This window comes from Botryllus schlosseri, chromosome 11 (genome assembly GCF_051294905.1).
Source record: "Botryllus schlosseri isolate E-star chromosome 11, Bs_hap1, whole genome shotgun sequence".
NCBI lineage: Eukaryota > Metazoa > Chordata > Ascidiacea > Stolidobranchia > Styelidae > Botryllus > Botryllus schlosseri.
The window spans coordinates 5891292-5916581 of NC_137246.1; the positions used below are offsets into that span (position 1 = coordinate 5891292).

Here is a 25290-nt window from a genome sequence, read left to right on the forward strand (position 1 = left end):
GGTGGGTATATCTAATATCCATATGGAATCATCGACGGATCTCAGATTCGAATACGGACTAAGGATTACAATTTCATATTAAGAAAGGTGCTTACTGCATGGAATCCCTTCTAGGATGTAGTAAAGATAACTTTTTTGAAGATCATAAAGCGACCAACTATGCCTTTGGAGCAAGCATGCGCATTAAATCTCACTTCCTGTTCAGACATCTTGGTATATTTTCTGATAATATTGTTGATTTGACGGTATATAAAAGGAAAAGGCTCCACCAATACATGAAAACAACAAAAGAAAGATATCAGTGCATATGCGACGAGCACATAACGGCAGACTATATTGCTGGAACCTTTCGAAAAACTGCACTAAATTGCTTACATCCGAAAATAGTATAAGAACCAATTTTGCTTGAAGATATGCTATTATTATTATTATATTGCAACTGATTATTTTTATTTTAAAATAAATGGTGACATAAAATTGATTCAAATAATGCAACGTACGTTATTTGAGTATTTAGGTAAATACTTCTATGCATGATTGAAGTTTATTTATGTACATGATATCCGTGAAAGTCTCCAATTATGATAAATCTACTACCCTGAAATATAATTCTGTTGATGTATTTTTATTTAAAACAGCTAGTTTTCAGCGTGTCAAAATAGCTAGTAGGGCTAGATTGAATTTCTGAACTTCATAGTACTACTGGTGAAATTTATACGCTTGCGATTTCACTTAACCTTTACCGTGTCGTAGCACGTTTCGCAGCTATTCCCAAACTTTTTACACCACCCATGCAACGCACCGCATCTTACTATACCATAGCTCCTGCATGGTAATTTGTGATTTCGCATCAGCTATGGTGAGCGTCGGCGCCATCTACGCAGGCGGCACGGTCTCGATTCCCGCCGTCGGAGGTTATTCTGGACTCCTCGTCCGCCGTGTCGCTGTTCTTACGGCGACAACAAAGCCCAGAAAAAAGACCCAATACCGAAAGTAAAAGAGCAAGAAAGGACCGACGAAGAAATGGTAACATCGAAGAGGCTGTGACATCGGGCACTTGGTCGAGGTGGATGCCAGTTCAAGAGACCCCAACTGGGTTGGTCGTTCGGTATCCCCTCTGTTCATTACAACGCATTATGCATCTTGTTTATTAGACTGTGTGTGTGTCTTGAACATATGAAAATATAATCTGAAGATTATTACGATTCATTGAACACGGTCAAAGCTCGCTAGTGGTCATGGACCACTTTTCCACCTTGGTGGGTAAATGTCATTAAGATTGGCGGTGACCGACCGAAAACATCGATATATGTTGTTATATGTTTATTCGTCTGCATGCGCCTAAATGGCTGCCGCCGATGCCGAATGTTCCTGTCCTGGCAATCTGAACCCCACAGGACAAATGCCATCCCACAGAGAAAAATTAGTTGCCAGGAAAGAAATACCAATTTGAAATCGTGTATGTATTATTTTATAGTTTATTATACGATTGGCGATTTCAATATCTTTTGACATAGCAAACAGGGGGTCACGATCACGAAATAACATCATGTAACGAAGTCATTATACCAACGCGGATCCGTCCTAATATGTTTAAATTGTTACGGCCACGGGCCCTGCATTTTTCAAGACACCATCACCCTCAGCTCTACCGGTAAATCTATGACCAGTGACCACGTAAGCAAGAAGATAAAAAAAAAATTGATCGCAATATATATGCAATTCTCAATCATAATAACCGATCCAATGACGAATTATAGAAAATTTTCGCTGCTTGCAGGGTTGTAATGACTCGAGTCACGATTTTTTTGTGACTCGACTTGACTCGAGTCATTTTCTTGAAATGGGAAAATGACTCGACTCGACTCGAGTCAATATTTGGATTGACTCGACTTGTGCTCGAGTCATTACGCATGACTCGACCCAAGTCATTGACTCGGCTTATTTTATATGACTTGAAGATGAAGAAATTTGCGAATCGTAATGGCTAGATCAACGCATCTGACGAATTCTGCCGACATCGCCATTTGTCGCCACTGCTTTCGTGGCACTCGTCTGATATCAGATATACCACCGTAAAAACAACAGACAATGGCACATAGAGTAGCAATACATTGTAAAAAATCATCCCGTGATGAAGAGGTAATAGATCCTCCGCAATCAAAGTACTCAAGAATTTTCAATTATACAAACAATCGCAGCAAAGTTCAATTAGAGCCAATGAAATTACTCAGATGGTCAAGTACTCGGAAGAGACTGATAAGCTCATGTGTAGATTTGAAGGCGATGATCCTTTGCATTTTTGGGCGACTAGAAAGAATGAGTATCCAATGCCCTTCAATGTGGTTCAAAAATACTTGTCAATTCCTGTATCTAGTGCACCAGTGGAACGTGAATTCAGTAGATGTGGATTTATTCCATATTAAGGCCATGCCGCTATAACATATATGAGGATCTCGTTTCCACTTTAGTATTTTTAAAAGTGTAACTCAATGATTTGATCTGCTGTCTGTGAAAACACACAATACCCTCCCTCCATTCGACGTTTTGTTAGGTATGTGCAATTGTGCATTGTGCACGTGAGTAATAATGAATGGCTATAATGTTGTGTGATGTTTGTACAATAGGGCTGTTCAAAAATAATTTCTTTTTTATTTTACTGGGTGGCTACTTGATAAAATTGTTATAATGCATAAAAAGAACACTGAATCTGGCTTCATTTAAAAAAGTTGAATCAATGAATCATATCAATATGAGAGGAGAAAATTTTAGATTTGAAAATAAATGGAGTGTTTTTAGTGAGAAATTCTTTCATATAATATAATTACATACTAGTAGTAAGAGGACTATTTTTTCATATCCAAAATATTCCACTCTAACAAAATCGCTTTTTCTAGTTGGAATTGAGCCAATTTTGCTATGAATCATATTTTTACACAATATAACAATATCATGAGGTAGCCGGTAAAATTCGAAAATCTCAACCACCTGATAATGTGAAAGAAAAACTGTACCTCTACATAAACATGCATCTGTTGATTCTCTATCAGCTGGTATCTAGACGCGAATTCGTTGGTTCTATATCAGATAGTATGTAGACGTGAATTCGTTGATTCTCTATAAGCTATATAAGCTAATTCAGGATTGAAAACATGAGTTGAACATGACTTCAATGCAGTGACTTGGACTCGGACTCGAGTCATAACATTATGACTCGGACTTGACCCTTTAAACGGTGACTTGGACTCGGACTCGACTCGGTGATGAATTGAAAATGACTCGACTTGACTTGAGTCAATACCACAAGAGTAAGATTGACTCGTGACTCGGAACCATGTGCTGACTTGGTTACAACCCTGGCTGCTTGCCTGTTTGGCGATATAAAGTAGGCTTGCTGACTCAATGCTAAACATTAGGCTACATCAAATCTCGCTGAGTAGTATAGCGGTGAAAGTATATAAGTAGCAGCCTAGTAGTATAAGTATATAAATATTAGGGTAATGGGGGCGAGGCCTAGGAAGTTTGGTTCAGCACCCTACGAGGGACCAAGACCAACGTTTGGAGGGGGCTGACGAAGTGCTAGTTCGCTCTTGCCGCTGACCATCCCGGGCGTGACATGAAATATATATATATATTGGTGAATTACAAAAACGGGTATAAATAATTGTGTCGGTCCCGAATGCCATCACCACACTGAGCTATATCATCTTCATCACGCAGCATCAGGCTACACTCATCGTAATCAGGAATATCGAGTTCTAGATATTCCTGATCGGAATATTCGAAAAATCATTCCACACCTCAGGAGGAAAATCAAACAATTTACTTGTGCTTCCTCTAGATGCTTGAATATATGCTGTTGTAGGCAGGCTATATTTCCAAGAAATAATGAAATACGTTATAATCACATATTATATCGAAGATTTCGAAACTACCGACTACCGCCCACCTAACCTATCGACAGATGCCTCATTCATCCTCATCGCTAATCGCTTTATTTCCTTCGTTTTTTTCACCCAATAAGTCGCGGGTGTCTGATTTTAAATATTATACTCACAAGTTGTTTCGGCACTCTCCTATCTTTTCACGTCGCAATCTTTTGGTGTCATGACTTAATAAAAAATTTATTAAATGAACTGAACTATCGAACGACCAAACAAGGTTCCGTTGTTATTAATTTTTATTCAATCAGTACACCACAAGATTACGATGAATGAAATGATAAAAAGGTGCCGAAACGACATGGAGTAGTCTTTATAAATCAGACACCGACAAGATAGCGTAATGGTGGATCGTCCAGCTTCTTGATCGGTAGGTCGAGGGTTCAATCCCAATCCCCAGCAAAACTGGTGCCTGTAGATACCCCGTTTATTAGCGCTCAGCATTTCCAGGAAACATCTGGTGGTGGTGCAAGACTTATAGACTTATAGACTTAGAAAGCATACAAACCTACCGCGTGTAGTGGTATAATTAGTCGATGCGTATTTCAGAAAATCATCAAGAGAAAAACTATATAACGGCTTATCCCATTCAAAACCAATGATATATATAATTTTGAATCATTGATTATTAACAAATCATTCTCATTGAACCGTGAATGATGGACAGGGTACTTTGGTTTTCTCTGCCGAGATCCTATGGTAGCCACGTGAGTTCGTATTTGTGAAGTGAGCACGGTACCAATATCCCCTGAATAAACGAAATTGTCACTGCTTCAATTGAAAGAATATTAGTGAACTCCGATTTATCGCGTGACATATAGAAGGAACCCAATTAATTATCAGTAATGGAGGATGAAATGGAGGTATGTTATATTTTTTCATTTTTGCTGTTTAACATGCAAATGCACCAATCAATGACTGTTTTTCAAGAGTCTTGTCCGGTCCGTCCGTGTAGCCAACTTTTTATATATATTGTTCTCCTTATTTACGTCTCTGTTCGCAGTACTACTTAGCTGTTTGATTCCAACTGATCGTGGCATTCAGAAATTCTGATTCACCTTCCAAAACAATGTTCCTCAACACAAGAAGATGAGTAAATATTTCCGTCTTGTCAACCTCTAACTGCTCGAAGCCAGCAGAGAAGATTTGTGCGGCCTGCAAATAAGTGCTTGTATTTTTAATATGCCAGCTCGCGTAATATGTCTCCAATTTCCCAGGGTGAGCTATGCTCAGCTCGAGCTCAAGCGTGCCAACTATGTACGGCAACAGAAGGGCCAAAATAATTCCGGTACTAAAATCAATAAAATATCGCATGCATATGCTGACTTTGCACATCAATATTTGTCAAAATTGATTCAATGGCCTGGATCTGTTTTCACACTATGCACTATATTTGCCTTGTGGTATTTTCGATTATTATATTGAGCCTAGTTTAATACAAAGTTTTATTTATAAGTCAGTCACAGTGTCTGTTACCAATTCCAAATGAGCTTTTGGCCTTAATATTCGTAGAAGGCATATGAATGGTCTGTGGTTCACCGCAATATTAAAGCCATCTTATCTGGTCCACTGTTTAAAAAGATAGCACACCCTTGGTCTGTTATTTTGCTCCTCTGATTGATATTACTAGTATGATGAATGATTCCGAATATCTTGAGGGAAAGTATATTTGCGTTTTGATGACTTAATACAGCTACCGAGCTTGTAGACTATAAGGTGAATGCAGACCATCAAAAAAATTGAATCTACTGGTCAAAATATGGATTGCTTCGCCAATCATGCCTTATGCCATAGGTCTCAAACACGCGGGCCGCAGAGCATTTTGTGCGGCCCGCGACGACATTTTAGATTTTTAGTAATTTGAAAATATTTTAGTGTCACATATCTTTTCAGGTTATAAAGTCAAAATCCCCTCTTAAATTGCCCCGAAAGCCTGAAACTATTTATCAAACTTCACTATCACATCTATTGCAAATGCTGCCATGCAGTGGAAGATTCACTATTTCGCCACATTTCCAATTCATGATGACAAAAGCTGACCCTTAGAGGATTCGTGACTGAAATTTGTGAGTTGGACTTGGACGCGACGTTTCTTAGAATTACTCAGACTCGGGCTGACTCGATGGCAAAATGAAAATGACTCGAGTGGACTCGGAGTGACTCGGAATGTCGTGAATTTGTTAGAACCATGGACGCAACAAACTAATCGCGTATCAGGGGAATAGTAATAGATCAGAAGGTTGCATCTTGGTATTTCGCTAATTAAGCAAGTATAGTTATGACAACCATTGGCAATCTGTCAGTTACATCTTTGGTCGCTAAACCAGGTTATTAGGGCCACTTACAGTTACCGAGTACCGTAGTGGTACGCTCCAACGATGAAACAACAATGGGCCGTTCGGCGTTCCGACATTTCAATCACTAGGACACATTCATTAATATATTTATATTATATTTATAGGTGTTTCTGCTCCTTTGTTTGAAGATATTTGGCCATGAGATTAATAGCCTACTTATGCTGATTGAAATTACAAATGTCAACCTAAAAATGTTTTGATATCAGATCAGTCCTTATTATCAATCTGTTCTATTTAAAATATTCATAGTAGCTGCAAAATTATAACCCGGTAGCTTTTACGATGGCATCGTACACTTATCCGCCCATATGGTGTCTATATGTTATAATTAATATATATCGAGTACAACGACAATTCTATTCAAATAGTTATAAATGTGATGCTTCTTTTCTTGTCAGGCCTAAATTTATACCAGAGTAAATCACATTTTGACGATGTATGTATACTGATAGTCTGATGGGTCGGCTCACTTTCAATAGGACAATTCATTCCCGCCAAATAAGGCATACTTGGAAAGACATGAAACACATAGAATACCCCTATAAATGCTGCGGCCCGCGGCGTCGTCAAAACTGGCCCGCGAGCACATTTGAGTTTAAGACCTCTGCCTTATGCAAATACTCGGATTTGATTTTACCGTTGTGTTGTGTTGCAGGTGGCTCCGGCTGAGCCAAAGTCTATACAAGAGTTGGTTTCATTCCTCGATCGTGGCTATGAATCGGAAGGGGAATTGAACACTAGAAAACTGGTGATGCAAATGAACAGGAAGAAAAAAAAGTCTGGGGGCTTTCAGTCCATGGGTAAGACCAGTGCTCAACTGCTCAGTGTTAGCAAATACATAAAACATCTTTTACACCTTATTTTACTAGCATAGTTAATTTGACTGAAGTTGATGCAGAGAATTTCTCACTCTGCATCTGATTTGCATTTCACTGATAGGCCTATATCTTTATTCTAACTTCAGCGATATATCTGACGATGATATTTGTTTTCAATTTTGTTTTGCACTTCTCAAAGCTAGCATCAGTAACACTCGCCATCGGATACACTTCAGCAAGGTAGTGTAATATTTTTGCCTGCCTAAGCAAACCGAGACCTAACAGTTTTTAATGCTTGCTCAATGTCTTTCATTAATATTCTGTAACTGCACTAGCGGGGATAAGGAGTAGTATTGTAATCCTTTGGCGGTTGTCTCAACGTTTCATAAAAATCTACCTTTTTCAGGTTTATCGTATCCTGTGTACAAAGGAATAATGAAAAAGGGGTACAAAATTCCAACTCCAATTCAAAGAAAGGTATGATTGCTGTTAGATATGTACCCAAGTTTGGTTATTGAGCGAAATGTTCTGGGTCCAAATATCCAAACGCCTGTTTGATGGAGAAGTGAATGCAAAAATCTAAAATTTATTTTAAGGTTCAGCGCTAAACTTTTTGTCATCGGAATTCTAACGCAGAGTATGAAAGGATTTTTGCTACTACGGGAGTTAGATAGCTGCCATTGTGTATTGTTGTCGCTGTGGCGGTACTGAAACCTCCCAACATCAAAATATCCGCTGTTACCAATACCCCGTCCACAGACTGGTTTTGGTCGGGGCCTTTTGGGGATGACATGGTTATTTTGAATGTATCGAAATGTGGTGTTGATTTTCTTCGAGAATAAGGAAGGCGGTCTATTTTGATCTGTACCATCAAGGGGAGGGGTGGGCAACCTTTTTGCTATTCACGGTCGTATTTCGATTACTGATGTAGCCCACTGCCACATCGGAGTGCATAAGCCGTGATGAACTAACTGGGTGCCAAATACACATGTTAAACTGTCCATTTCCAGTGAACTCCGGACTAACCTTCTTTCTCATATCGGCTTACTATACCCTCCGAGATCGCAAATGGCCATGTTTTGAATGTTCACTGGGAAACGTTAGGGTCGTGCCAAGCGCAAAAATTCTTTCAGATTCGCAATTGAATTTTGTCATTATTAGTATTGACATATTACAATCAAATATTAATCCTTTAACAGCCCATGTGATCAGATTCACTGGTGGAGTTGATGGAGGTTGTGTCTTCGTAAATTTAGGGCAAGTTGCACATATTGATGCATCTTTGGGTGAACCAATTGTTTTTAGTCACTTTGTTGCATGCTTTTATTTCTTGACTTCCTATCAGGATTGACGATAGGCTATAGTGGAAATATATTGGAAATCGCCTAAACGTACCAGAAACAAAGTTCTTTCGTGAGAAGCACAGCACACGATTCCAAGTTGGTATTTCTATATCGAGCGCATTCTTTTTCTCTGCTGTTCAAGTTTGTACTGTGGGGCTCAGATTGCAAAGGGCGCTAGCTCGCTACTATAAAATTTCAAGATTAATTATAATTCAATTAATCGAAAATTCAATTTGCCTGTCGATGGCCGCGAACACAAATTAATGTAATTACGTGTCACGGCAACAGGTTGCCCACACCTGATCAAGGGGCTTAAACGGTGGAAATGCGAAGGGTCTGCTAGATTATCGAGTCAGCACCAATTCTTTGATCCGACGTGACCTGGGAAGCCTCTTAGCTATCTTCGCGGAGATGAAATAATATCCCATTGTAATTTCAACATGCAAGAAGCTGGACTGTTGTCCACTAATTAAAGGAAGAAAACGTCAAATTTCAAATTGATTTAAAATTAGGAATGTAGGCCTATTTTTCTTGCCCTTTTCATGATGTGGAGTTTATCGTCTTCGTTATACTGCCGTACATCTCAATGCTGTAAGTGTTGTAACAAATTATTTCAAAATGGCCTACAAAACCTTTAAGATCAGTTATATATATGAAAAGATCAGTTGAATTTCGACAGTACAATTTAGCGACATTTGACAGTGCAATTGAGCTTAGCAAACAGCATGGTTGGAGTTATTTCAAAAGAAATCGAACAGTCAAAATCAACACTTTTCAGTGTAGAAAATACAAAAGAACCACGTTTACTTTGTAAAAATGCAACAGGAAATTTTCCCTAACATTGAAATTCGCAATATTTGGTTTTGAATTGAATTCATTTCTCGTAGTTGAATAAATATTGGATTAATTTTCATTGATGAAGGCTCACCAGTCCTCAAAAGAACTGAACTAAAAAGGTTGCAAACTCCTGCTTTGCGCATCGCCTTCTCAAAGTCTTTTGTAAACACACCGGAATGAAGCGTATTTGCAACTGGATGAATGTCTTCCCACCACAAACGGCGCATCACATTTTGTCTTGTTTGTACCAATGCTTTATGTTCCTTCAGTGCATTCCGGCCGTAATGGACGGCAGGGACGTCGTTGCCATGGCTAGAACTGGCAGCGGGAAGACCGCGGCCTTTCTGATCCCGCTGTTTGAGAAGCTGCAGACGAGAAGTAGCAAGGCCGGCGCCCGTGGCCTGCTTCTGTCGCCTACGAGAGAATTGGCTCTCCAGACCCTGCAGTTCATCAAAGAGGTGAGAATCTTGGGGATTAGGTAAAAATTTGAGTTTGAAAACGGGAGATAGATAGCTGCCTCCGTGTCTCGTAGTCGTGGTGGCAGTACTGAAACCTCCCAATATGAAAATGTCCGCTGTTACCAATACCCCGTCCATTGTCCCTTTTGGACGGGGCTTTTTGTGGATGACAGTGCCTGTAGATGTTACTTTCATATTTGGTCTAATTTGTCATTGTTGGTACTCAAGTAGAAAAATTACTGTAATCTATTACGCAGTAGCGGAAGAATTAGCAGATATGAATGGGCATATTGCCTTCACGTGCAACGACCAACTCTTAAAAAAACGACTTAGGGCTTGTCCACAAGACCAAGCTTACGAAGAGTTAGTTTTCCTGCAAATATCGGGTATAGCTAAACCCGGTGTCGATTCTTTAGTCATTTGAAAGAGCGGTCAGGTGTGCTGCTCATAGTTGAAAATGTAATGAAAATGGTGATCATGATATTTTTTGTTAAATTTGTATTTTTTGAAAATAAATCATTTCTTTTGTGTTATGGTAACTATATGCCAGTCGTTCATGTTGGAGAGCACGGCATCGTACTCACATAAAGTTTTAAAAACGAAATTTGAAAAGTGGCCCGCGACCCGTTTCGAGTTGGCGACCCCTGCTCTAGATATAAGCTGTTGCGGTAGCGTTGATGTTTCCATGATTTGTGCTGGTCCAATGTCTTGGATTATTTTCCAGTTAGGACGTTTCTCGAGTCTGAAATCGGCGTGCGTTCTTGGCGGAGATAAGATGGACGATCAGTTTGAAGCTCTTCACGGCAATCCGGATATAATCGTAGCGACCCCCGGTCGGCTGATGCACGTACTGGTGGAGATGAACCTGCGCCTGACCAATGTGGAGTATCTGGTTTTTGACGAAGCGGACAGGTTGGATTTGTTTTATCATAGCGGGATTGTAACTGATGAAGTACTGGTATAATCAGCTATGTTTTTGCTTGTTTTGCTGGTGATTAATCATGGGATTCCTTAAGTGAATAGCTCCTACATTATTTCAAAATTGCTCTTATCAGTCGAAATGATTTGCTTACGACTTGCATGCGACAGGAAACCGAGTCTTGGACTTTAAACTCCATGACTGCTTTTGAACCAGTTAGTCTTTACATCTCTACTTGTACCAGGTTATTGGAATTTCCACAGAAGTTTCAATGTGGACTACTCTTTCTGATAGTCTTGCTGCTCCATATTTTCATTACCATAGCGTGTCTTAAATATTTAGATTAGATGTTACTAAGCTTGTTTTTGCAGTTGTGTTATGACATAATTGTAGGTGTTACCAAAGAGTTTGGTACTTTGTGAATTCGCCATGTTGAATTCGGCGCTTGGTACCCCCTAATGTGAACCCTAAATTACATCTAAAGACTCTAAATCTAACCTAACCGTACATCATTTGATTAATATATTTCATTTCTACTGCCAAATTCACCAAGTGCCAACTTGTATATGCCGAATTCCCTGGCAATCATTCTAGCCGTGCACTGCGTTACAAGTCTCTTAAATAATCTACTATAACAACACCCTTATTTTCTGCGCAGGTTATTTGAATTGGGATTCCAGGACCAGTTGCACGAGATCATGTCAAGGCTCCCGTCGGACCGGCAGACTTTGCTGTTTTCCGCGACGCTTCCGAAACAGCTGGTCGAATTCGCCAGGGCCGGACTCAACGATCCCACGCTGATCAGGCTGGACGTCGATTCGAAACTTAGCGATCAGCTGAAGGTGAGACACGAGCTTCAGTGTTCAATTTTAAGAGACAGGGGGGTCGATAGGATGTCTATGCTAAACGATAGTTAATTCCACTGCAACATCAGTTTATGGAGATAACTTTTCAAGCTTTCATCATGATGTGCTTAGGAACTGTTTTGTTCAGCATATCTGGTATTTTGTATGCGACGCATAACGTGTTGATCTCAAAAAATTGCTAACTTTAAGGCTACTTGCGTTCATCAACATTCATCTCCCTCTCCCCTAAAAGTGTGTGTTCAACGTGCGACTCGTGAAATGGGTTTCTGATGCATAGGGACTATGTTCGGGTGGCATAAAAGAAGAGGAATAACACGGAACCATGGCTAACACTTCATTTATAACTTGCGCGTCTCTTTCCGACAAAATTTATTCGATAACCTTGATAAACTTTCGTGCGATAGTGTAATGGTTGTGCGTCCGGCTTCTCGATCGATAGGTCGTGGGTTCGATCCCCGACCGGGTCAGACCAAAGACTCGAAAACTGGTATCCGCGGCTATCCTGCTAGGCGCTCAGCAATCACGGATAGCATGGAGGAGAAAAACCGGGGGTGCAGACTAGATGACCTTACTATAAAGGCCGTATCGCATCTCCGTCGTCAAAGCATCTCGATGGTGCAGGCAAAAAAGAATACCATATATCTCTCCCCCTCTCTCTCTTTCACACCACGGAACATTTTCAAACCAGAAAATGGGCCACGTAGCAAAAATGTTTGAGAACATTTGTTCTAGCACTGTCCTGTACTTGAAAACTGAGTCGAATATTGATATGCAATTTATTTTTCGAATTATTCGTCCTCAAATTTATTAGAACGATATGGATGCGTCGCCTTAGTAATAATAATACTTATTACATTTTTAACGCCGAATCGATAAAGTGTCAAATTTCACTGGTAACCGTCAGTTCTCAGCCGATAGCAGCATATCCGCCCACAATGTTAGGCTAATCAATTTTCAAATCTATTCCAGTTGTCGTTTCTCCACGTTCGTAACGAGGACAAGCCGGCCATCCTGGTGCACATGCTTCGTATGATCGTCAAGCCGCACGAGCAGACGGTCGTGTTTGCAGCTACGAAACATCACGTCGAACATTTGCGACTGGTAAGATGACACGGTCGTCATACCTGCAGCAGTTTCGCGAAACCTGCCTTCTTGTTTTCAGCTCCTGGCTCGTTACGGGATCGATTGCTCGTACGTGTACAGCAGCCTCGATCAGACCGAGCGGAAGATTAACATCGGGAAATTTCGCAACAAGAAGACGATGGTTTTGCTTGTGACAGACGTCGCCGCCAGAGGCTTGGATATTCCGATGCTGGACAATGCGATCAATTTTAATTTCCCGGCAAAGTCGAAGCTTTTTGTTCACAGAGTCGGTGCGTGTATTTTCAGATTTTATTCTTGGAATACTTTCCAATGCAAACAACAGCTGTATCGAGCTGTCCGTGATGTCAACCCGGCAGTGTTCGATTTATTTTGGTCCAGGTGGTCAAAGTAGCTTTGCTATTCAAGTAGAAGTAAAGCAGTTAATTTCTACTCTACTACAAGTAGAAGTAGCAATCATCAAGCTATTTCAACACTGCTTGAAGTGGAAGTGGCAAATGAAAGGTCTAATGGGTGTACTTTTTAAAAGAAATATTCAGTTACTGTGAGGTGACAGAATGGCTGCTCACGGCGGTTTTTATAATGGTTTCACTCGTTGTAAAAGTGATGTAATCCTGTCCATAAATTACTTGCTACTGCATATGTAAACAGTTTTGCTTCAAAAAACTATACAAGTTAGTGGAATCGCTGTATTCTACTTTGAACTTGCATCGCTCACCATGCACAGGAATGAATGAATGTTGCACATTTTCGAGTATATTTAGTTTTCATGCGACTTGAGCTCCCACTCGATGCTGACTTTGGTTTCCAATGATATCAGGCCGGAAATTTAGATCTTGAAATAGCAACGAGCTGATGCCATGAAGAGCTGTTGTTCACTGTTCTGGTAATTGGTACGGTAGGGTACTATTTCAGGTCGGGTGGCGAGAGCTGGAAGAACTGGAACTGCGTATTCTCTGGTTTCCAACGATGAAATCGCGTATCTCATCGATTTACATTTGTTCCTCGGAAGGCCTCTCAACATTGTTAGGAGCGGGAAAAAATATGAAAGTATGTATCGTCTGTGCCCGTTTTTGGTTGTTTTTAGGAAATCTCGAGAGGCGCACTCATTTTCGCGATGTCAGGATATGCTAGGCTTGGCCTATTAATTATATTCTGACTCTGGAAGTTTGCATGTGTAGCCTACGTGAATGGCCAGGTGTTTTTGGTATTTACTGCCCCACGACGTATTGTGTTTATTGAGCCAAGTGCAAAATAGAAATGTGTGTATTATTTTAGTTTAAAACCCGTATATATTTCACTGAAATACGAGATTATTATACTTGCCCCATCTTATCTATACCTCTCACGACAGAAATGACTTATCGAGAAACTCCTATGTGTTTCTTGGGAGTTGATTATGTTATTATGTTTCAAGAAGACATTTCGGAATTGGTCTACCATCTACGGTACAATTGCATCTTCAGATTTTGTACAAAATGTCATCCAGTAGGTTGTGGAGCATCATCTTGTTAAATTCTGTTATATTGGCATGTGTATTATATCGCGAGTTGTCCAAATTATGTACAGATATCCTGGTTGTTTGGTACTGTTCCCAGTCTCAGTGTCTTACGTTCCGTCATTGTTTCAGGTTGGGACGACTTGTTCGGCAAAGCACCGCAAGTGGTTATCGACGACGAAAACACAACGTTAAGGATATATTCGGAGGAAAACGACCTCACCAGCTTATCAAAGGTGTCCGATAACGCGTATAAGTAAGTGTCTGAACGTCTGTTGGGTATGTGTGAGCAACGGGACAATCCATTCGATAACATGTCGTTTTATTAATGTCGCTTCATTCTGATTTCCGTGAATCCATCAGACTTTGAGTAGAAAAAAATTAATCAATTCCAGGCAGTATTTACGATCGCGACCTTCGGCGTCTTCGGAATCGATCAAGCGGGCAAAGTCTATAATAGAGGACAAAAATATCGGGATTCATCCGTCATACAGTAAGCAGAAATTCGTTTGTGCCGTATGCGAGGACGGTCAAAGTAGTCAGCATTGCGACTCGAGTAGATGTAGTGTTGGTGTTGGTACTGGAAATTTCTACTCAATTACAAGTAGAAAGTGAATGGTTTGAAAAGTATTTATGTCAGTAGTTTTAAAAAGTAGATTTTTGGGAGGTTCCACATACTTGTCGCAGTTATTCGGTGGTGGCTACTTTTGATTGAAATTCCAAGGTGCATCTTCGCGGCGGACTCGAAACCACTAATGATGCTACGAATATGCGCAATGCCAAAAGTATACTCAGCATCTACTGTGATGATGGCTATTTCACGCGGTTCTCACGACAATCTCACTCATAAACTTGATGCAAATTTTTCCCAAAAGTAATTCTTACTGGTTAAAATCAAAAGTGTGGGTAGTTCTGCTTGAAAACTGGCTTAGTTTGAGTAGTTCTGAAAGTAGTGCGAATAGGCAAATGCTTCTTCATAGATTGAGAAGTAGAAGTACTTCTTTACCTCCGGGCGTGCGGTAGATTTTTACTCTATTCTGTAGATGATGATACGCATTTTTTGGCAGATAGCGTCATCGATACGTCGGAGGAGCTGAGGTTGCAGCTTCTCAACAGCATGAAATCCTACAAACCATCTAATGTAAGTTTCAGCTCTTTCAACTATGATTTGAATGGTTTATCAGCATCTGAATTTGTTCATGCGGTAACTTGTCCATCGACGGTTGAGTTTCAATGGTTGAAGTTGTTGATTTAAAGTCAAAAATCTTTACTACTAACTAGCGTAATAATGTCTAGTTTGTATTGTAGGCCTACATTGTCTATTGAGGGTTTAGGTTTGATTCGTTGAACATATCAGGCAGCAAACAATATGTACTGGTGTGGAACACTTGTATCCAAATTTGAATGGAAAGAAGTTACGTTTCTTGTACCTTTCGGTCTATTATAGTATAGGACTAGTTGGAAGAGGGATACCTATTCGGAAGCGAGTGTACTTCCGACTGGCACTTTACTTCCTAGAGAGACGTTGTTCTTCATAAGCCCTGCTGCTTTAAATAACAGCAGTAAGGACAGGTACGGGACATACATTTGTTGTTGCGTTATTCTCTCGGCGAATCTCGCTGGATATATGTACTAAACCTAATTTTTGATCAGAGTGTACCGTTATCAAGTTGTAATATTTGAAAATGCGTATCGCAACTGGTTAGTGTGTCCTGCGCATGAATTTCGGCATTTTTTCCCTGCACACATTAGGAATTCGTGCAATGTATTGGAATGTGCGGTAACTACTAGTTTGAAGAGCTTCTTGGAGGTACAGGACTTCGATATGCAATTGAATAGTATATTCATATTGAAATATACCCGATATTCTCGGTGTTCTTTCCAATTCTCTATTAGTTGCAGACGATTACCCCTGGCGAGTTTCAACCGAAAATACTCGGGTTTATTTCAATACGAATATACTATTCAACTAATAATTTGTTCACTGATTGGAGACATAGTTTTGGAATATGGAGGAAAACTGTAGATATTTCCCAATAGTAACGACCTGGGAGTAGTCTACCTCACACGGTAACACACAACGCCGCGTAGAACCCACTAATGTAGTGAAATCTTGTGGATTGGGAAATCTCGAAATTTTTTACGAAGTCTTTGTGTGCGAGTTCTGTGAGACATCTCTGTGCCTTTGTTTGGCAGACAATTTTCGAAATCGGCTCCACAGCCAAGTCGTCCAGTTTCAAAGTCATGCAAGCGACGAGGAAGCAAAACGAGAAGGCCATCGAGCAATATCAGCAGAAGAAATCAGAAAAACGACAACATGATGCTGACAACACGAGGTATGGTCTGATGTCGACTGTTTGATTCCATAATTGATTGTCTCTGGGACCTCTTAATTCTTGATTTCTGTTCTGGCATCAATTATTTATAAAAGACGTGCCCAAATTGTGGTATTGTGATTTGTGAGTTTGACTGGACAGCATATACCCAATTGCGGCTCACAGAAATTTACAAACGCTGTTGAGTTGGGTAGAACAATTGCTCAAGTTACAACCCTTCTGTTTGATTTAGCCCGTCGCAACACAGTAGTAACAGCGTTACAGCTGAAGAGTATCACTCGTTAATGGGTAAAGGCGCGGACGAACTGGTAAGTGACGATGCTTGCACTTGCTTTCACTCGTCTATCCAATGGTCTGATGGTTTCAGGATTCGAAAATGGATTTTTTGGAAAGTATCAAAAAGAGGAAATCTTCGAGCACCGATATGGGTTTGTTATGTTTTGTGCCGTTTGTTTGGAAACGTGTGGGTCTGCATATGCAGTGATATCTAGAGGCAGTAAGGTAAAAGGGGTTGGCTTCGGATCATTTTATTCATTATAGCTCTGCTTCAGGCCTTCCGTGAGCCTTATTCATAGCCAAAGAGCATGGAAAAAATGTAAACAATGCCTATGGAAAAAATCTTTCTAACGTAAAACAGGGGGAAACATCAATACTGTTGCATGTTTTCAGGCATGTCTTCCAAGAAGAAAAAGAAATTGATGACATCGTTCAAGGACGAAGCCAATTACATCCCTTACAAACCCAAAGATCACCACACAGAATCCGGGTAAGACTTCGCTGGAGCTCCACCGATTACTGGCTTGGTAAAAGTTTCAGAGTTGTCATATCGACCGAACGTCGTCTATATTCTCTGATTGCATCTTGATGTCAGCACTTCATCTAACGCACGGTCTTTGATCATTGCTGATTTTTTACATAAAAAAGCGGGTTGGCCAGACTTGTGCAAGTAAATAATTGTAGATGTCTAATTTGACTAATTAGAGCGAAATGCTATTGATCCATAATTTGTGAAATGTTTCTTCGCTGTATTTCTAATTCTGATCTAATATGTGATGTGTTTCTATGGTCTCATTTTAATTCTAATCTACTTCCTGGCTTACCTGTAGATGCTTCAGGAGAACTGTATAGTGCGAAAAGAGCCAAGCTTGCTGTGCAGACATTTGCATTTCTTGTGCTCACAACAACAAACTATGATTTGTTATCGACGGAACCTTAGTCTATGTCCAAGTTTACCCGAATGCAGTAATTCTAATCAATTGAAAAAAACCTTTGTAGCTATCATTTTAATTCTACTTCAATTTATAAAGAAAACTTTGTAGCTGTAATTTTAATTCTTATCTTATTTCTGTCTTTTGTCTAAATGCTACAGGAGAATTGAGCCACTCTCATGCTCATAAGAGTGAACTGTAATTTGGCATTAACGGAACTTGATTCGATGCCCAAGTTTTTGTGAATTAAGAAATTCTAATATAATTTGAACTATAAACTAGCTATAATTATAATCTGATTTCGAAAAGCTGAAAATTTTCTAGCTGTTCGTGTCTGGTGTTTGCCTGATCTTGCGTCACTTATATGAGTCGAAATTGTCATGTCAACTCGGCGAAATAGACGCTGCATCACCGTAACTGAATATATGTCCACAATTTGCTCCTATTTGAGAGGCATTAGTCGTTCTTCGTATGCTGACCGCAATTTCAAAAGCGGTCACCGCCGATTAAATGCTGAAAGTATGCGTCCCATCGACCAAATTTACTTTTTAATATGTCTTACTCGGGTACTTTCAAATTGCTACTCTGACTTGTGATTGAGCGGAAATTTACGGCTCCTACTCGAGTATCCATGCTTTCTAGTTTGACCACCTCGGTTGGCGATCATTTGTCAAATGTCTCTTCCAAGGTTGAGTGTCGACGCTGGGAAATCGACGTTTGAAAGCGAAGCGGCCGGCGCGGTGCTGGACCTGCTTGGAGACGACGATGTTTCGGTGAGGCGAATTGACTTTTTCTGTTTCTGCCGCTAAAGTATTTGTCTTTGACCGTCGGCGTCGCGTTTAGATGAGAAAGCAGAAGACGCAGAGAAAGGTCTGGGATCGTAAAAAGAAGAAATTTGTTCAAGTACGTTGATCGTCTTGGTTTGAGTCACTTTTGTCAAGATTCGACATTCGATTTTAACCAATGTTTTACCGTAATTTTCCATGTATAATGCGCAAAATTTTACCGATTTTTTGCCCTAAAATAGGGGGGTGCGTATTTTACATGAGTACAGCAAGCCTTGAAAAAACATCCCTCGATCAAAAACTTGAAATCACACCTTTCTTCATGTTTGTTTAAATCGCGCATCACCTCTAGCCATTGGGCCCCGTAATTCGTATTATAGAGTGTAACGCGCTGCCAAATAGAGAAGTGTGTTGCCAATTAACGAAAAGCGTGTATCTAATTAACGAGGGTCGTCTGCAAAGCACGCGATCTGCGATCTCTTGCTGAGTTGGTTTGCCGTTTGTACGCGAGCGAAATTAGGTCGCTGATTGCGACAATCCTTGTTGATTCATCGCGTCAACAACAGGCCTTAACAATCGCATACACAAGAGGCCATGTGCGCAACATATAATCGCTTGCATAATCAGTCGCATCTCCAACAGGACTGGTGTGCCCGACATAACCGTTGGGCTGAGCAATCGCATCTGTAATTGTAATAGGTCATGTGCGTTTAGAGACAATGCTGTTAATTGGATTATGATTAGCGATCATTATGTCATGATTGTTTGACAGTGACATCGCAAAACAGAACAACATCGTATACTAAACCGCAACTATTCATGTACTCATGTGCTGCGAATGCAGGGTGCGTATTGTACATGGGTACAGGCTTTTTCCCAGAATATACACGTCATTTTAAGGGTGCGTATTATACATGGGGGCGCACTATATTCGGAAAATTACGGTACTTCATACCAGACATGGGGTGATTACTTCACGAATGTAATCGATTGCGATTACGATTACTTGTGAATTCCGCGATTACGATTACGATTACAGCCAAATCAGGAAGTAGTCGACTACGATTACTTTTCAAAAGTAATCACGATTACTCATGATTACATTTGTTTTGCTTCTTAGAACTCATTTCTGTAGAGATATTGGAAGACAATATAAATAAGGCTTGTGATGAAAAGGTCTAATGAGATAACAACTTTCTTTATAAATCATACACAATTTGTTTGTTACGTCATAATGTACCCATTGCCCACCTCTATGCAGGACTATTCGTCGCACCCAACGATTTGCATTCTTGCCAGGTCCGTAACTGCCACACCCCAAACTCCCCAATAGGATCGGGAGCGAGCTCTAAGGGGACTCAAAAGTATTTCGTAAATCAACATATTTTCTAGAGAGTTAATTAACTTGAAAATTTTCTTCGAGCTTCGGGATTTAATGTCTCTAAATAGCTTGATTTTGAAATGCATACCTCTCCCCCTCGAGAAAAAAAACATGCATAATCGATAGGAATTGGCATTTCGGTGTCGGTCATTACCCCGCCACGACACACCAAAAGACGTATGCAATTTCGGCCAACATGCAACTCCACAAAGTGTGCTACCAAAGAATGACCTTGGCCAAAACGTTGGATATGTGTCCATTGTCAGTAGCCGCGCTCTGTGGGCGTGACGAATAGTCCGGTCCTTCCAATCTGAGCCCCAACAATGCAACTGCCACCTCGGACACTCACAGAGTAATGAAGACATAGCAATTTGTGTGTGCGTCTCACGAAAGTTTTTCTTTTAGTCCGCTACGTTTGGGCGACTACAGTATCTTTTGATTATATAAAAGGCGGGAGGTCATGAATTAACAACATATAATAATGACATTATAACAACATACCAGATGCTATAATTATGAATTACTTGCGCCCATCTCTACCGGTAAATCTGAATGAATAGCAAGATAATGCAATTACCAATATTATTGACGAAATTCAGTCATTAACTTGAAAACTGACCACCTTATGGGGCCCCAATACCCAGGGTTGTAATGACTCAAGTCATGACTCGACTCGAGTCGCGATTTTTTGGACTAGACTTGACTCCAGTCAGTTTTTGTATTGACTCGACTTGTACTCGAGTCATTTTGCATGACTCGAACCAAGTCATATGACTCGAGACTAGAACGGCCAAGACTGACATACCATGTAACTTCGAAGAATAGTAAAATTATCTCATTATTTGCATTTCGTCTATCAGTCCTGATACTTGGAAATCGGACTGCAAACTGTGAAAACTGATGAAAATTACTATATTATGAATACGAGCCATTCTATATCACTCGAGCAGAGTTGAAAAAAGTGGGTTGAACCGGATTGATCAGAAAACTGATCTGTGAACATAACGACTGGGACTCGTACTCGAGTCAAAAAATATGACTCGGAATCGACCCTATACTAGCTGACTTGGACTCGGACTTGACTCGGGGGTGAATTGAAAATGAATCGACTTGACTCGAGTCAAAACTTTTGAAGTGAGATTGACTTGTGACTCGGAACATTGTAACTTGGTTACAACCTTACCAATACCAACGTTTGGAGTGGGGGACGAATTGCTGTTTTGGTCCTGATTGTACCTACAACCCACGCTAACAATGGTGTATAAACAGTTGGCTATGGCGACAGGTATAAATGTCGAGTGAAGAATTGTGAAATAACGATTTGCGCCCGTTTCAAGTAGTCATATGAGAATAAGATAAATTGAACTTAAAATTCTACCTTCCACTTAATACCGATGCTGCAAGCTGCCGTTATGCCGTTACGAGAAACGGCAAGGAACGGCTGGGTTATGATATATAAACGCAGCTGTTGATTTGAACCATCGTAATGTTTTATTTGACGAGTACAAAACTTCAAATCTTTGTCCAGTGTACGTACAATACATACGTATACTACATAGATAGGCCTGCTCGCCAAGCAGCAACGGTCAAACTGCGTTTAACTATAAGCATGACCAAACATCAATACATAAGTTACTATTTGAAACTAGGCAGAGTGGTGAATATTATATTGCTGCAAGGTAGTGGCGTCTGGAGTGTATTGATAACCTGATATATAGCATGGCTTACACTGTTCTAACAATCACACAACAATGTACATCGAATATAGATTTACTACGTGTGGATACTTCTTACGCAAGGACGAGCAAAGCTAATACTTCTGACGTAATACTGAGCAGTGGCGTTTGAAAATCAACCGCTTGCGCCATCAATAACCTGGTATAATATCTCTTCCTTGTTCACAAATGTTCAGTTATGTCATATTCATTGTACAAATAAAAAGTAATCGTTCTTTCACGAAGAAATCGATTAGATATGTGAAGTAGTCAATTACGATTACTTTGGATATTTTTCGAATGTAATCGATTGCGATTACGATTACTTGAAAATGCTGTAATCGTCGATTACGATTACTAATCGCGATTACCCCATGTCTGCTTCATACACAGCACATTTCACAAAGTGAAAGATCGTTAGGTCAGGCGTGGCAAACCTATAGTGATTAGATTCTGAACGGTGTACCGCGAATTTTGGCATAGCTGCGAGAATGCTTGCGAAGGTCCGGATGTGTACCTATTTAGTGATCGCAAAGGACACACTGCATGAAATCGGGAATGATCTTGTACTTCCTAAATGTTATAGTTTCATTGAGATTTCTTATAGGTTCTGCGAGTCGTAATTATCGTAGAACTCCTTGGGAATGTGAATTCTTAGTCGCTTGCAGTGCCATTCGAAAGCTGTGATGCGACTTATTAAAGGGGCTCTGCGCTCTGAAAATGATGTGGTCTCAAATTGAAGATCGTAAAATCACAGATCGTAAAAGAAAAATTGGCCACAGCCATTTTCTTCAGAAGGCCGCCGTAATGGAGCTGCAATGAATGAAATTTGGATAGACTTTTCTACTGCCCCGACTGCTTGTCATTTCTTTAGTCGTTTTGAAATTTATGGCGCGATATCTTGTTTGTCGTACCTGCTCGACGCGACTTCTATATTGTAGCTACAATTTCTTTACGTAGTATGTGGCAACACATGCTGCATCACTCGCTTTGTACAACAGCACGGACTCTTGAATCTATGGTCGTATAATTTCATTCTCGGCTAGAATCGATGTGCACAGGCTAATTGTTATGCAATAGAATGCTTTTGTGCATAGTACGTTTTTGTGATGTATGTGATAATTTCAAGTAGGCGCCCGATATACTAATTCTGATCGGTCTATTTTGCAAGATGATGTCAGCATTGCGGTGATATGAAGGTTTGCGTTAACGTCAGCCATTTGCAGGGCCAAGGTTTAAAACCTTATTACTACTATAAATTTTAAGGTAGTGTGGTTTCAATACTGGAAGCGCGTTTCAAGGAGTCAGTCCCTGCCTCCAGTCCTAATATATTCAGTATTGTTTCAGTATTGTGTGTCAGCGACCATGCCTGACAACGGTGTATATGTGTCATTATTCTTGTCTGTGATTCACAACGCTTGAACATGGCTGACATGATTTGATTAAGATGAATTGTTAGTTTTCTGTATGAGCCACCGCGACATTGTCGGGACTCCTCATTTGTGATGTCTTCTTTTAGCTCGAGCCCGGAATGGCTGTAAAAAATGGGAAGATCCGCACTGAATGTGGCGCTCTCATCAAAAAGACGTATAAGAAAAACTTCTATCAAGAGTGGAAGGACAAAACGAAGCACGGCGAGCAAGATGACAATTCGGAAGACGAACCGGTGTTCAGAAAAGGTGATGCTTTTTTAACTCTTGGTCAAGCTGATCACCTACTCTCGAGTTTGTACGCAAACTTTGTGTAGGTTCATTCGCAACAGCATCACGATTTTCTATGTTGTAGGTTACCGTACGTAATAGTTGCTTATCTGTGGTTTCGAGTGTGGCGTAGAAAAGTGTGTGGCCGCAAATGTTGTAATGACCAGACGCATTAGTTTTGCCTGTTTGTCGAAATCATGGATTTCAAAATATTCAAGGCGAAACAAGCTCCAGGGTTTGAAAATTTTGCCAGTGCTTTTCGTGTACAATCGGTTTTGAAGCTTGAAACTCATTCATTTTGTAATCCCGATTCTATCTCCAATATTTCTCGGCTCGTTTGCTATTCGGTAATTCATATTAACTGAGCTTCCGATTTGCACTGCATGGGATAACAACCTCAGTGGGAGATCAGGGTGGCAAATCTCCGGTGATAAAATAGAAATTATTGAGTTACTGCGTAATTAAATCTAGTTTGGGTGGATTTTATAGATTTTTAACACGGCTATTCGTTCTTGTTCTAGTTGCGAGTTTTGAGTTTTAAAAAGAGCGTTCTAGTTTTAGTTGCACATTTTGAAAATCCCATTGTTTTATATGTCAGCCCATTGCCCAAACACCCCCTGAACTTGCTTGGAATCGGCTCATGCTCCTTTTTCGTCACAGGCTTCAAGAGAAAGCGCAACCTCGCCCAGGCACAGCAAACAGACCGAATCAAGTCCGAGTTGCGGCAGCCTCACGAAATTCTCAAGGATAGAAAAGAGAGGGAAAAGAAGATGTTTCAATCACGTGGCAGAAGAGGCGGTCGAGGCAGTGGTGGAAGAGGTGGTCCGGGCAGTCGCGGAAGAGGAGGAGGCCGTGGTTCATCAACTTCAAGAGGCAGGCCGGGGTTCGGATCAGGACTGGGCGGGTTCGGTTCGAAAAGAGGGATGAGAGGTGGCGGTCCGCCACGCGGCGGAGGACGTGGGCGAGGGCGCGGAGGCCGGCGAAGATGATGAAATGGTGGGGGGCGACTTAGCGGGAATCTCGTTACTTACGATGCGATGCTCTCGCCTGTCTCTGTAGGGACGCCGGAGCAGGGTTGTAACCAAGTCACATGGTTCCGAGTCACGAGTCAATCCTACTTTTGTGGTTTTGACTCGAGTCGAGTCGAGTCATTTTCAATTCATCACAGACTCGAGTCCGAGTCCAAGTCACCGTTTAAAGGGTCAAGTCCGAGTCATGGTGTTATGACTCGAGTCGAGTCCAAGTCACAGTATTGAAGTCAACTCATGTTTTCAATCCTGCTTGGGTGATATCGAATTCTCTGTTTGCGAAACATGCTCATTTTGTCCCTATCAGAGTCTTGACACGTGTTTATTTAGGCAGATAACGGACAGGTCCTGGCCTCATTTACCGATGCTAAAGATAACTTTACTAATCTTAGAACTTAAAATCAAATATCTCTCTTGTCAGTCTGATATATCACCAATACAAGCATTCAGTTTTTATTATGAACACATCGACGATAGCTCACGAATAGCTGATAGAGAACCAACGAATTCACGTCTACATACTATCTGATGGAGAACCAACAAATTCACGTCAAGATACTAGTTGATAGAGAATCAATAGATGCATGTTTATGTAGAGGTATTTACAACAGGCCAGCATGCTGTAAAAGCGTGCATGCAACTATGTGCATTGTGCAGTGACAACAGAACAGATACCTTTTGATTATACTAAAGGTTTTCCCAATTGCATTACCGACTACATCGCAGTTACAGCATTGGAGAAATAATTGTACAATGGGGCTGTTCAAAAACATTTTTTCAAATTTTCCGGCTACTTCTTAAAATTGCTAGATTGCCTAAAAATCAAATTTGGCTCAATTCCAACCAGTAGAAAGCAATGCTACGACAGAAAATTTTAGACTAATTACAAATAGAAATTTTCGAATTTTACCGGCTATCTCATGATATTGTTACATTGTGTAAAAATATGATTCATAGCAAATTTGACTCAATTCCAACTAGAAAAAGTGAAGTTATTAG

At 40.4% G+C, this 25290-nt stretch overlaps 1 protein-coding gene and 1 non-coding gene across 3 annotated transcripts; both read left to right on the top strand.

Moving 5' to 3' along the window:
- The first annotated feature begins 848 nt into the window (after positions 1 to 848).
- Positions 849 to 24339, top strand: LOC145450951 (ATP-dependent RNA helicase DDX54-like). 2 transcript variants are annotated; one of them, XM_080329440.1, is made up of 20 exons: positions 849 to 1096; positions 6954 to 7098; positions 7523 to 7593; positions 9566 to 9754; positions 10479 to 10666; positions 11332 to 11515; positions 12509 to 12640; positions 12702 to 12912; positions 13556 to 13690; positions 14271 to 14394; positions 14534 to 14631; positions 15206 to 15279; positions 16335 to 16474; positions 16707 to 16782; positions 16842 to 16902; positions 17144 to 17240; positions 18371 to 18455; positions 18526 to 18585; positions 23083 to 23242; positions 23924 to 24339. In XM_080329440.1, exons 2-20 carry the CDS (start codon positions 7050 to 7052, stop codon positions 24250 to 24252), a joined length of 2463 nt encoding a protein of 820 aa, XP_080185566.1. In that variant the 5' UTR covers positions 849 to 1096; positions 6954 to 7049; the 3' UTR covers positions 24253 to 24339. The 2 variants fall into 2 exon arrangements, with proteins under 2 accessions (XP_080185566.1, XP_080185565.1); XM_080329439.1 differs by lacking the exon at positions 849 to 1096 and adding an exon at positions 4596 to 4804.
- LOC145451397 (small Cajal body-specific RNA 8) lies at positions 15598 to 15727 on the top strand. The gene has a single exon (XR_013918896.1).
- Positions 24340 to 25290: the final 951 nt, after the last annotated feature.